The sequence below is a fragment of the Pan paniscus genome, chromosome 19 (assembly GCF_029289425.2).
Source record: "Pan paniscus chromosome 19, NHGRI_mPanPan1-v2.0_pri, whole genome shotgun sequence".
In the NCBI taxonomy this organism is placed as follows: domain Eukaryota; kingdom Metazoa; phylum Chordata; class Mammalia; order Primates; family Hominidae; genus Pan; species Pan paniscus.
The window spans coordinates 64,135,650-64,148,081 of NC_073268.2; the positions used below are offsets into that span (position 1 = coordinate 64,135,650).

At 41.7% G+C, this 12,432-nt stretch overlaps 1 protein-coding gene across 3 annotated transcripts in view; it reads right to left on the reverse strand.

Moving 5' to 3' along the window:
- CFAP52 (cilia and flagella associated protein 52) overlaps positions 1-12,432 on the reverse strand; it is a 62,362-nt gene that overhangs the window by 28,050 nt on the left and 21,880 nt on the right. For all 3 annotated transcript variants that reach the window (XM_034942386.3, XM_003818087.4, XM_034942387.3), the window contains 3 exons: positions 11,090-11,189; positions 9,233-9,349; positions 1,224-1,324 (listed from right to left, as the gene is read on the reverse strand). In XM_034942386.3, the coding sequence (XP_034798277.1) occupies positions 1,224-1,324; positions 9,233-9,349; positions 11,090-11,189 (318 nt within the window). The remainder of the gene's footprint in view (positions 1-1,223; positions 1,325-9,232; positions 9,350-11,089; positions 11,190-12,432) is intronic.

Consider the following 12,432-nt stretch of genomic DNA (forward strand, 5'->3'; position numbering starts at 1 on the left):
CCCAAAGTGATGGGATTGCAGGCATGAGCCACTGCACCTGGCCTCCCTGCTTCTATTCAAACCATAATCCCCTTACTCTACATCCTACTTCATTTTTCTCCATTGTACTTATCACCCTCTAATACTATGTACTTTCCTTGTTTATTTTGTTTCTTATTTATTGCCTTTTCCTTCCTGCTAGATTGTAAGCTCCATGAGGGCAGGGATTTTTTTTTTCATCTTTTATGTTTTATTCACTGAATATCCTAAGCACCTAGAATGATGCCTGGTACCCCGTGAATGTTCAACACAGATTTCTTGGAATGAAGACAGCTGGTGCTCATTTCTACAACATGTGTGCAACTACCCCTGGCTTCCTGGGAGGTAGCAGAGGCCATACAGCACATGTGTGGGGTATCTGGTTTTTGTTTAAGCCCATCCCTCTGTGAACTGTCCTCCCTGATCTTTCCATCCCGAGAAGGTCATCCTCTTCTCTGATCTCTACAACATTCATAATATATTTTACTTTATCTGGACCATGTGCTAATATCCTATCTTGTCTGGTAGTGACTTCTTTCATGTGTACATACTTTAGCCCCAGACGAGTCTGTAAGTTCTGGGAGGACAAAGACCACAGCTTATTTTTCTTTATTTTATTAATAGTATCTAATACATTGGTTTGGTTGGAGGAGGTGCTGAATAAGCACATTGTTATGGCAATAAATAAGGTTTTGTTTCATTTTATTTTAATTAAATGAGCCAAGAAACATACATAGCAGAGTATCTGGCATATAGAAATGGCTGGTGAATGCTGGCTATTTCTATTATAAATTGTATTCAAATGCATGATTAACACAATGCTTTGCACATAATAGGTACCCATTGCATAATAAATTTCATTGAGTTAACCAATTTTGAACATTTAACATTGGGGGTTATTTCTTGGATAAGTTTATAACATCCCATTCCTTTCCTCATGGCTCAATGTGTTAGTTAAATACAAACTTATGTATTTATTAAATGGGCAGTGTCCCTCTGGGTAATAGTGGACTACTTTGGTTTGATTCAACATAAGCTTTTGTCTTTTCGTTGGCAAAGAAGCCACCATCTATTGTGATTCCAACTACTCATTCTAACAGCAAGATGAAATATCACTTTGCCGATATCATCGAGTTGCTGGCTTTAAGCAAACCTCCCTTTAGTGGGTCTCTACCCAGCCCCACTGTGTGAGACCCAGAACTTACTTGATGGGTTTGTAGCCAGGGCTTTTACAGAAGACCAGCAGTCCGGCTCCAGAGCCCACCAACAAACCCCCCATCTTCAGGCACCTGATAGCTGACACTCCCTGGGGGGAAAAACTGTGTTAAGAAAAAGCACAAAAATCTCACAAATCACCGCTAAAGAATGTACTCATGTAACCAAATACCACCTGTTCCCCAAAAACATATGGCAATAAAAAAAATTTTTAATATTAATGAAAAAAAGAAAAAAGCTGAATGAAAGATGAGTTAAAGATGGCCAAAGTCATGCCAGTGCTGCACACATTGCCTGGAGGATGTTCATGAAGGTTCTGCTCGCGATGCACCCCCAGGCTGACCAAGGGGATTCAGTGCCAACAACAAGCTCACTTGCCAGGAAGTAACCCTCCTGGGCCTACAGGATGCAAACAGGCTTCACCATCCTTCCTCCCTAAAACCACCGGTGCATTTTGAATATTTTAAAAATGAACACTTTTACATCCACTCAAATGCAGCCAAGAGAAGGTATAAGCATAACCTCAGCAATGCTAGTCTCTCAGCTGCCACTGTTTTCACCAGAACTTAATTCTTACAAATGCAAAGGGACCATATTTAATATCCCAAGAAAGCACAATAGACTTCTTATTGTTTGGTGACTGTATTATCTGAACTACAACATGTACTACATAAGAGTGGGAAACATATTTAAAATTTAAAGTGCTCTTCAAAGGTTGGGGTGCCCCCCACCACTCTCTCCAAAGAAAAAAAGGCTTGACGATGTATGATGGTTGTTTTATAGTATCCACTGTGAAGTTCTAATTTTAAAATGTGCATGAGCAATATTTTATTTTATTTATTTGTTATTACTATTGTTTTTTTGAGACAGAGTCTCTCTCTGTCACTCAGACTGGAGTGCAGTGGCATGATCTCAACTCACTGCACCCTCTGCCTCCCAAGTTCAAGCGATTCTTGTGACTCAGCCACCAGAGTAGCTGGGATTATAGGCATGCGCCATCATGCCTGGTTAATTTTTGTATTTTCAGTAGAGATGGGGTTTTGCCATGTTGGCCAGGCTGGTCTCGAACTCCTCACCTGAAGTGATCCTCCTGCCTCGGCCTCCCAAAGTGATGGGATTACAGGTGTGAGCCACCACACTCAGCCACGACATTTGATTTTAAAACATTCAGTATAGCTAGTGACTGTATAGGTTTGTGTCTTAATGAATTTTGAATACGATAAAACAAATATCCTGCCCTTTCAAGTTACTTTACACTGAATTTAGCCTGTTGTGGCTCAAAAGACATTTTGTGATTGAGAAGAGAAACCAAGGCTCAAGAATGTGAAGGCAAGGACCACAATTACATGCTCCCCAGCTTCCACCCCTCACCCCTAACTTCCTAAGTGCCTCAGCAGGACAACAGGATGAAGGCTCAGCCTATGAGGAGACAAAACATGGAGTGAATTTTTTAGCATTTATCTGGGGACTTGGGGATGCAAGTGGTAAAGAGTTCAACAGCGCCTCGAAGCTACATATGTGTGATTTCTAAATAAACTTTTTAAAACTATAGATGACGTCATTCAAGTGCACAGGTTCTGCAGCCAGTCGGCCTGGGTTGAAATCTCAGCTCTATTACTTGCAAGCCAGGAGATTTCCAATGTTAAGAGCCTCAGTTTTCTTATCCGTAAAGCAGGGATGAAAATGGTACCTATCTCATTAGGCGTTTATGAAGATCGAATGAGATCATTTAAGGAAGGCGTTTTGCACCATGTCTGACACATCAGCATTTATTGACAAATACCATTTTTGTGTTTGCATGTTCGTGTGTGTGTGTGTGTGTGTGTGTGTGTGTATTTTGGAGACAGGGTCTCTGCCACCCAGGCTGGAGTGCAGTGGCACAACCACAGCTCACTGTAACCACGAACTCCCGGGATGAAGCAATTCTCCTGCCTCAGCCTCCCCAGTAGCCAGGACTATAGATGCATGACACCACGCCGGCTAATTTTTAAAAACTTTTCATAGAAATAGGGTATTTCTATGCTGCCCAGGCTGGCCTCAAACTCCAGCCTCAAGTGATCCTCCTGCCTTGGCCTCCCAAAGCGCTAAGATTACAGGCATGATCCACCTTGCCTGGCCTATTTTTGTTTTTACTAGGCTATTTTTTTTAGAGCAGTTTTACGTTTGCAGCAAAATTAAACAGAAGATACAAGTATTTGAGATTTCCCCAATACTTCTTTCCCCCACAGTTAAAGAGCCTCTCCCATTATCAATATCTTCCAGCAGAGTAGATGTATGACAGCTAATAAACCTATGTGGACACATCATTATCACCCAAAATCCATTGTGTACATTAGGGTTCCCTCTTGGCATTGTATACTCTCTGGGTTTGGACAAATTAATAGCAACATATATTTACCATTATAATGTCATACAGAATAGTTTCACTGCCCAAAACATCCTCTGTGCTTTACCCATTCACTCCTCCCTCCCTGCTAACCCATGGCAAGCACTGATTTTTTTTTTTTTTTTTTTTTTCAGATGGAGTCTCACTCTGTTGCCAGGCTGAAGTGCAGGGGCGCAATCTCGGCTTAATGCAACCTCCAACTCCTGAGTTGAAGCAATTCTCCTGCCTCAGCCTCCTGAGTAGCTGGAACTACAGGCATGTACCACCACGCCCAGCTAATTTTTGTATTTTTAGTAGAGATGGCCAGGATGGTCTTGATCTCTTGACCTCATGATCTGCTCGTCTCAGCTCCCCACAAAGTGCTGGGATTAGTGGTGTCAGCCACCGCGCCCGGCCTGATCTTTTTATTGTCTCCATAATTTTGCCTTTTCCAGAATGTCATATAGTTAGAATCAAATGGTGTGCAGTCTTTCAGACTGGCATCTTCCACTCAGTAATGTGCATCTCAGTTTCCTTCTTTTCCTATAAAGTCTTTTCCTGACTTTATAGCTCATTTCTTTTTAGTACTGATTAATATTCCATTGTTTGTACGTATCACAGTTTACGTATCCCTTTACTTACTGAAGGACATCTTGGTTGCTTCCAAGTTTTGGCAATTATGGATAAAGCTTCTATAAACATCTGTGTGCAGGTTATTGTGTGAACATAAGTTTTCAGCTCCTTTGGGTAAATAGCAAGGAGTGCAATTGCTGGATTACATGGTAAGAGTAAGTTTAATTTTGCAAGAAACCACCAAACTATCTTCCAAAGTGGCCGTACTATTTTGCATTCCCATCAGCAATGAACAATAATACTTACTGCTCTCCATCTCTGTCAATATTAGGTGTTGTTAGTGTTCTGGATTTTGGCCATTTGAAAAGGTATGTAGTCATGCCTCATTGCTGTTTTAATTACATTTCCTGGCTGATATAAGACATAGAGTATCTTTCCATATGCTTACTTGCCATCTGTATATCTTCTTTTATTTATTTATTTATTTATTTTGAGACAGAGTCTTGCTGTGTCCCCCAGGCTGAAGTGCAATGGCGTGATCTCACTGCCGGGTTCAAGTGATTCTCCTGCCTCAGCCTCCCTAGTAGCTGGGATTACAGGCTCACACCACCACACTTGGCTAACTTTTGTATTTTTAGTAGAGACGGGGTTTCACCATGTTGGCCCCGCTGGTCTTAAACTCCTGACCTCAGGTGATCCACCCGCCTCAGCCTCCCAAAGTGCTGGGATTACAGGCACAAGCCACTGCGCCCGGCCGCCATCTGTATATCTTCTTTAGGGGAGGTGGCAGTTAAGGTCTTTGGCCCATTTCTTATTGTTGAGTTTTAAAAGTTCTCTGTATATTTTGGGTAACAGTCCTTATTCAGGTATGTCTTTTGCCAATATTTCCTCTCACTCTGTATCTTTATTTTTCATTCTCTTGACAGTGTCTTTCATGGAGCAGAATTTTTGATTTTAAGGAAGTCCAGCTTTTCAATTCTTTCTTTCATGGGTATTATAGCTCAAAGTTATCACCACACCTTAGGTCTTCTGGATTTTATCTTTCAGGAGTTCTATTGTTTTGTGTTTTAGGTCTGTAATCCATTTTGAGTTAATTTTTGTGAAAGGTATAAGGTCTGTGTCTAGGCTTTTTTATTTTTATTTTTTGGTTTTCCAGTTGTTTAGCATTATTTATTAAAAAGACGATCTTTTTTTCCATTGTATTTCCTTTGCTCCTTCACCAATGATCAGTTGACTATGTGAATTCATGTTTGGGCTCTCTATTCTGTCCCATTGATCCATTTATCTATTCTTTCACCAACCCTACACTGTCTTGATTACTGTAGTTTTATGGTAAGTCTTGAAATCTGGTAGTGTCACTCCTCCAACTGTGTTCTTCTTCAATATTGTGCTTTCTTTTTTTAAAAATTATACTTTAAGTTCTGGGATACATGTGCAGAACATGCGGGTTTGTTACATAGGTATACATGTGCCATAGTGGTTTGCTGCACCCATCAACCCGTCATCTACATCATCTACATTACCCGTCATCTACATTAGGTATCAATATTGTGCTTTCTACTCAGAGTCTTTTGCCCCTCTGTGTAAACTGTAGAATCAGTTTGTCTACAGACACAAAATAACTTGCTGGGATGTTTATTGGGATTGCAGTAAATCTATAGTTCAAATTAAGAAGAACTCATATCGTGACAATACTGAGTCTTCCTATCCATGAACATGAAATACCTACTTAGGGCCGGGTGTGGTGACTCACGCCTGTAATCCCGGTATGTTGGGAGGCCAAGGTGGGTGGATCACGGGGTCAGGAGATCGAGACCAGCCTGGCTGACATGGTGAAACCCCGTCTCTACTAAAAATACAAAAAAGTTAGCTGGGCATGGTGGTAGGCGCCTGTAGTGCCAGCTACTCTGGAGGCTGAGTCAGGAGAATGGCGTAAACTCTGGAGGCAGAGCTTGCAGTGAGCCGAGATAGCGCCACTGCACTCCAGCCTGGGCGACAGAGCGAGACTCTGTATCAAAAAATAATAACAATAATAAAAAAGAATTTCAGCATCCACAAGTGACTTAAGTGCCAAAGGTTTGAGAAACCCTAAGATAGCCAGCATCTTTGCTGGACAGATATTTAGTTCCCAAGTGCTAGGAAAACAAAACAAAACAAAACAAAAAATCCACTAGTTTTCAGGTAGTGTTACATGGAGCTCTTTGGAGGCATCTCAGGAGTTGGCACTGGCAGGGCTCTAAGACTTGCTCTCCTTAACCTGATGTGCTTTGTTTTTATTTGTTTAATATATTAGAATTCCTATCCTATATGAACATACACTTCTCAAAAGAAGATATTTATGCGGCCAACAAACATATGAGAAAAAGCTCATTATTACTGGTCATTAGAGAAATGTAAATCAAAACTGCAATGCGATACCATCTCACGTTAGTTAGAATGGCGATCATTAAAAAGTCAGGAAACAACAGATGCTGGGGAGGATGTGGAGAAATAGGAACACTTTTACACTGTTGGTGGGAGTGTAAATTAGTTCAGCCATTGTGGAAGACAGTGTGGTGATTCCTCAAGGATCTAGAACCAGAAATACCATTTGACCCAGCAATCCCATTACTGCGTATATACTCAAAGGATTATAAATCATTCTACATGCACATGTATGTTTATTGTGGCACTATTCACAATAGCAAAGACTTGCAACCAACCCAAATGTCCATCAATGATAGACTGGATAGAAAGAAAATGTGGCACATATACACCATGGAATACTATGCAGCCATAAAAAAGAATGAGTTCATGTCCTTTGCAGGGACATGGATGAAGCTGGAAACCATCATTCTCAGCAAACTAACACAGGAACAGAAAACCTAACACCACATGTTCTCATTCATAAGTGAGAGTTGAACAATGAGGACACATGGACACAGGGAGGGGAACATCACACACCGGGGCCTGTCAGGGGTGGGGGCTAGAAAAGGGATAGCATTAAGAGAAATACTTAATGTAGACGACGGGTTAATGGGTGCAGCAAACCACCATGGCACGTGTATACCTATGTAACAAACCTGCATGCTCTGCACATGTATCCCACATGTATGAAGTATAATAATAAAAAAAAGAATTCCTATCCTAAAAAGAATTAGAAAAACCATACTTGAAAAGCTACACTTCAATCTCTTGTAGCATTATTTCTAAACTCTTCTCTACTTATACTATAGTTTTTCCCTCTTTTTATGCATCTCCTTGAACGCTTGAATATTAAATGATTATGTGACTAAGAAAACTGTGACATTTTCCCAGGAACACAGTGCAGTATTTCAAAGTTTCTTGAGAATATCTGCTATGTGGAAAAGTATCTAAGCTTAGTTAGAACCATCTGTTCTGTTATCAGAAACGAGATAGGCAGGTGCAGAACATAGTACAAGCTTTCAAATTCAAAGTTTAGTAGAAACAGCCCTAGTAAGTTACCGGGGTGCTGGAAATAGCAGCATTTGTTATATAAAATTATCCTTTGATGGTAGCTTTTTATTTTGGTGTAAATATCAAAGTCTCTAACTGTCCTTTTAACTAGAATTGCTAGGAAGTCTGTAAATATAAACAGTTGACTATTTCTAGGTCTTGTTCACGACTTATAATGTCAGCTGAGGCTAAAATCTAAGATCTAGTTAGTAAAGTAGACAAAAATTATATATATAGTTTTATAGATCAAAGAGCACACTTCTCTTATGTATGGCAATGGGGCTGGAACCAACACAGTTTAAAATCACAAAGCAATAGGCCCTATGCTTTGAAGAGGTGAACATAAATGTGGTTCTTTTTTTAAAAATTTTATTATTATTATACTTTAAGTTTTAGGGTACATGTGCACAACGTGCAGGTTTGTTACATATGTATACATGTGCCATGTTGGTGTGCTGCACCCATTAACTCGTCATTTACATTAGGTATATCTCCTAATGCTACCCCTCCCCCCTCCCCCCACCCCACAACAGTCCCTGGTGTGTGATGTTCCCTTTCCCGGGTCCATGTGTTCTCATTGTTCAATTCCCACCTATGAGTAAGAACATGTGGTGTTTGGTTTTTTGTCCTTGGAATAGCTTGCTGAGAATGATGGTATCCAGCTTCATCCATGTCCCTACAAAGGACATGAACTCATCCTTTTTTATGGCTGCATAGTATTCCATGGTGTATATGTGCCACATTTTCTTAATCCAGTCTATCATTATTGGACATTTGGGTTGGTTCCAAGTCTTTGCTATTGTGAATAGTGCCGCCAATGACTTTCTTCACAGAACTGGAAATGTGGTTCTGATTCCCTAATTCAGGACACCTAGAAATGTCTTTACCCAGAATAAAAACCAGAGACGAGGGCATAGAGAACTGGCCAATGTACCTTGCAAATTGAGATGTGGCTTTGGGTCCATCACTGACTTTTTATGTTTTCCCACAAACTCTTTCTTCATTAAGAAATTGTGTGCTCAGTGAAACCCCGTCTCTATTAAAAAATACAAAAAAATTAGCCGGGCATGGTGGCGGGCGCCTGTAGTCCCAGCTACTTGGGAGGCTGAGGCAGGAGAATGGCGTGAACCCAGGAGGCGGAGCTTGCTGTGAGCCGACATCTCGCCACTGCACTCCAGCCTGGGCGACAGAGCGAGACTCTGTCTCAAAAACAAACAAACAAACAAACAAACAAAGTGTGTGCTTTGGCCGGGCATGGTGGCTCATACCTGTAATCCCAGCACTTTGAGAGGCCAAGGTGGGCAGATCACTTGAGGTCAGGAGTTCAAGATTAGCCTAGCCAACATGATGAAACCCTGTCTCTACTAAAAAATACAAAAATTAGTCAGGTGTGGTGGGGCACACCTGTAGTCCCAGCTACTTGAGAGGCTGAGGTGGGACAATCGCTTGAACCTGGGAGGCGGAAGTTGCAGTGAGCCAAGATCACGTCACTGTACTCCAGGTTGAGTGACAGAACAAGACTGCATCTCAAAAAGAAAAAAAAAAAGTACATGCTGCCAGTGAAGGGAGAAAAATGGCAGGGCAGTGGTGATGGTCTCTACTCACCAAACTGAATTTGTCCTTCGCAGGCCCAACATCTGTCAGCAGTTTAGTCCTGGGGTTCATTTTTAGAATATCTCCAGTCGTGGTGCCAAGGTAGAAAAAGCTATCATCATTGTCCACCTGAAGAAGCAAGAAAAAGAAATCTTGGCCAGCCTCGGTGGCTCACGCCTGTAATACCAGCACTTTGGGAGGCCGAGGCGGGTGGATCACCTGAGGTCAGGAGTTCAAGACCAGCCTGACCAACATGGAGAAACCCTGTCTCTACTGAAAATACAAAATTAGCTGGGTGTCGTGGTGCATGCCTATAATCCCAGCTACTCGGGAGGCTGAGGTAGGAGAATCGCTTGAACCCAGGAGGCAGAGGTTGCAGTGAGTCAAGATTGCGCCATTGCATTCCAGCCTGGGCAACAAGAGCAAAACTCTGTCTCAGGAAAAAAAAAAAAAGAAGAAGAAGAAACCTTGAAGACCTGGATGCCCTGAGTGATGCCCATGAACACCTGTTCAGGAATGGGATGAGGTTCCTCTGGCACCCCATGAAGACTTACAAAGATGCTCAGGGCTGCTTCTATTTCCCCAGGCTCAAAGATGGGTCAGAACAGCTATGAGGGGAGCAGGGTTAGGGCTACACATAGAATGGGAGGAAATATTCGACCCCAATTAGCCTGTGCCTTTCACTTGAAGTCTATCTGGTTCTGATGTTAATAGGCATCCTCTGCCAGTTCAGACTTTTGAGACATCTCTTAAGGGCTCCTAGGATAAAGGTGTGCCCCTCCAAAGAGGATGTACATTTGCTTTATCTCATATTTTCCAAAGCTTATATCCATAAAATGACTATGCATTAAACAAGAGGAATCAGTCCATGGAGAATGAAGTTATACAGGTTGAGTATAATCCAAAAATCTAAAAATCTAAAATCTGAAATGCTCCAAAATCGGAAATTTTTGAGTGCTGATGTGACACTCCAAGGAAATGCTCATTAGCACATCTCAAATTTTGAATTTTCAGATTAGAGATGCTGAACTTGGAAGTATAATGCAAATACTCCAAAATCTGAAGAAAATCCAAAATTCAAAACACTTCTGGCTATATGCATATCAGATAAGGAATATGCAACCTGAATATATAAATCCACATTTAAAATATATTAATAATTTCTCTTTATGGAAGAGATTGCATTTCAACAATGGATTTCATGGTCAGAAACTTTATTTTCAGTTGGCAGAAATAGCATCAGTGGCATAGGAATGTGCTGTGGGCTCTGAGTGCCACGGGCTGCATTGCTTTCATCCAGGTGAGGCAGGCTTTCGGTGTTTGATGACAGCCTAGATTCCAGCAAAACAAGGTTTACCTGTGCTGTGTCTAGGTGACTCTTCCCTGACTCCTAAAGGGAGTGGCAGAGGTGAACTTTTTCTTCTTCTTCTTTTTTTTTTTTTGAAACAGAGTGTCACTCTATTGTCCAGGCTGGAGTGCAGTGGCATGATGCCAGCTCACCACAACTTCCGCCTCCCAGGTTCAAGCAATTCTCCTGCCTCAACCTCCCAAGTAGCTGGGATTACAGGCACCTACCACCACACCTGGCTACTTGTGTATTTTTAGTAGAGACAAGGTTTCACCATGTTGGCCAGGCTGGTCTCGAACTCATGACCTCAAGTGATTCACCCACCTCCGCCTCCCAAAGTGCTGGGATTACAGGCATGAGCCACTGCACCTGGCCAAAGTGAGCTTCTTCAATCAACATCCCCTATGTCTATACCCCACTTTCCTATCCCCAGCCCCATGTACACACACACAAACACCTTGGTCAGCACTGCTAACAGGAACGTGTGCTAATTGTCACTTAATACTTAAATTAATACTTACTCCAATACTCATGACTATTCTTTTCAACTGTCCTGTTTGGCACTCAGTTGGCCAGATTTTTCTATTTGGAAGATCCAGTTCCCATACTCGAATTGTCCCACTATGTAAAAAAAGAAAACAAAAAACCACAATCAAGTGGACACCCATTTAATAATCACTTCATCCCTGAAACTGAAGGGAAGAGATCTAAACATTTTTGAGGCTTCGTTATGGCCTAGTGCACTATGAAAGATCTTTTATTCGATCCTCATAACAACACCACGAGGCAGGTTTTATGATCCCCCCTCCCAAATTAGAAAGTGCGGAGCTTGAACACAGCAGAGCAGGGATTCACACCCGGCTCCGTCTCACTCTGAAGTGCACACTACCCACTCTACTGAAAACAAACACACAAGTAAGCAGGGAACACGGGCAAAGCAAATCAGAGTTTCTTAAATGTCTTCCTCTTTTTCTTTTCTTTCTTTCTTTCTCTCTCTCTCTCTTTCTCTCTCTTTCTCTCTCTCTTTCTCTCTTTCTCTCTCTCTCTCTCTCTCTTTCTGACAGAGTCCCACTCTATTGCCAGGCTGGAGTGCAGTGGCGCGATCTCTGCTCACTGCAACCTCCACCTCCCAGGTTCAAGCCATTCTCCTGCCTCAGCCTACCAAGTAGCTGGGACTACAGGTGCCCGCCACCACGCCCAGCTAATTTTTGTATTTTTAGTAGAGACGGGGTTTCACCATGTTGGCCAGGATGGTCTCCATCTCTTGACCTCGTGATCCATCCGCTTCAGCCTCCCAAAGTGCTGGGATTACAGGCATAAGCTACAATGCCTGGCCTTCTTTTCTTTCTAATTGACAAGTAAAAATAATATATATTTATGGTGTACATCATGATGTTTATATACATATACACATTGTAGAATAGCAAAATCAAGCTATTGAACATATGCATTATCTCATATACTTAACTTTTTTTGGTGGTGAGAATACTTAAAATTGTGTTAGCAATTTTCAAGTATACAATATATTATGAACTATACTCACCATGATGTACATAACCTGTGTGCATCAAAAGATGGATGGACTTTAAAAATGTGGTATATGTACGCAATGGGAAGAAATTCTGTCATTTGTGACAACATGGACAAACCTGATGGACATTATGTTAAGTGAAATAGGCAAGCACAGAAAAACAAACACTGCATGACTTTACGCAGCTGTGGAGTGTAAAAAAGCCTAACGCATGAGACAGTAGAATGGTGGTTATCAGAGACTGGGGGTGGGAGAGTAGGGAGATGTTGGTCAAAGGACACCAAATTTCAGTTCAACAGGAGGAGGAGGGCCAGGCGCAGTGGCTCACACCTG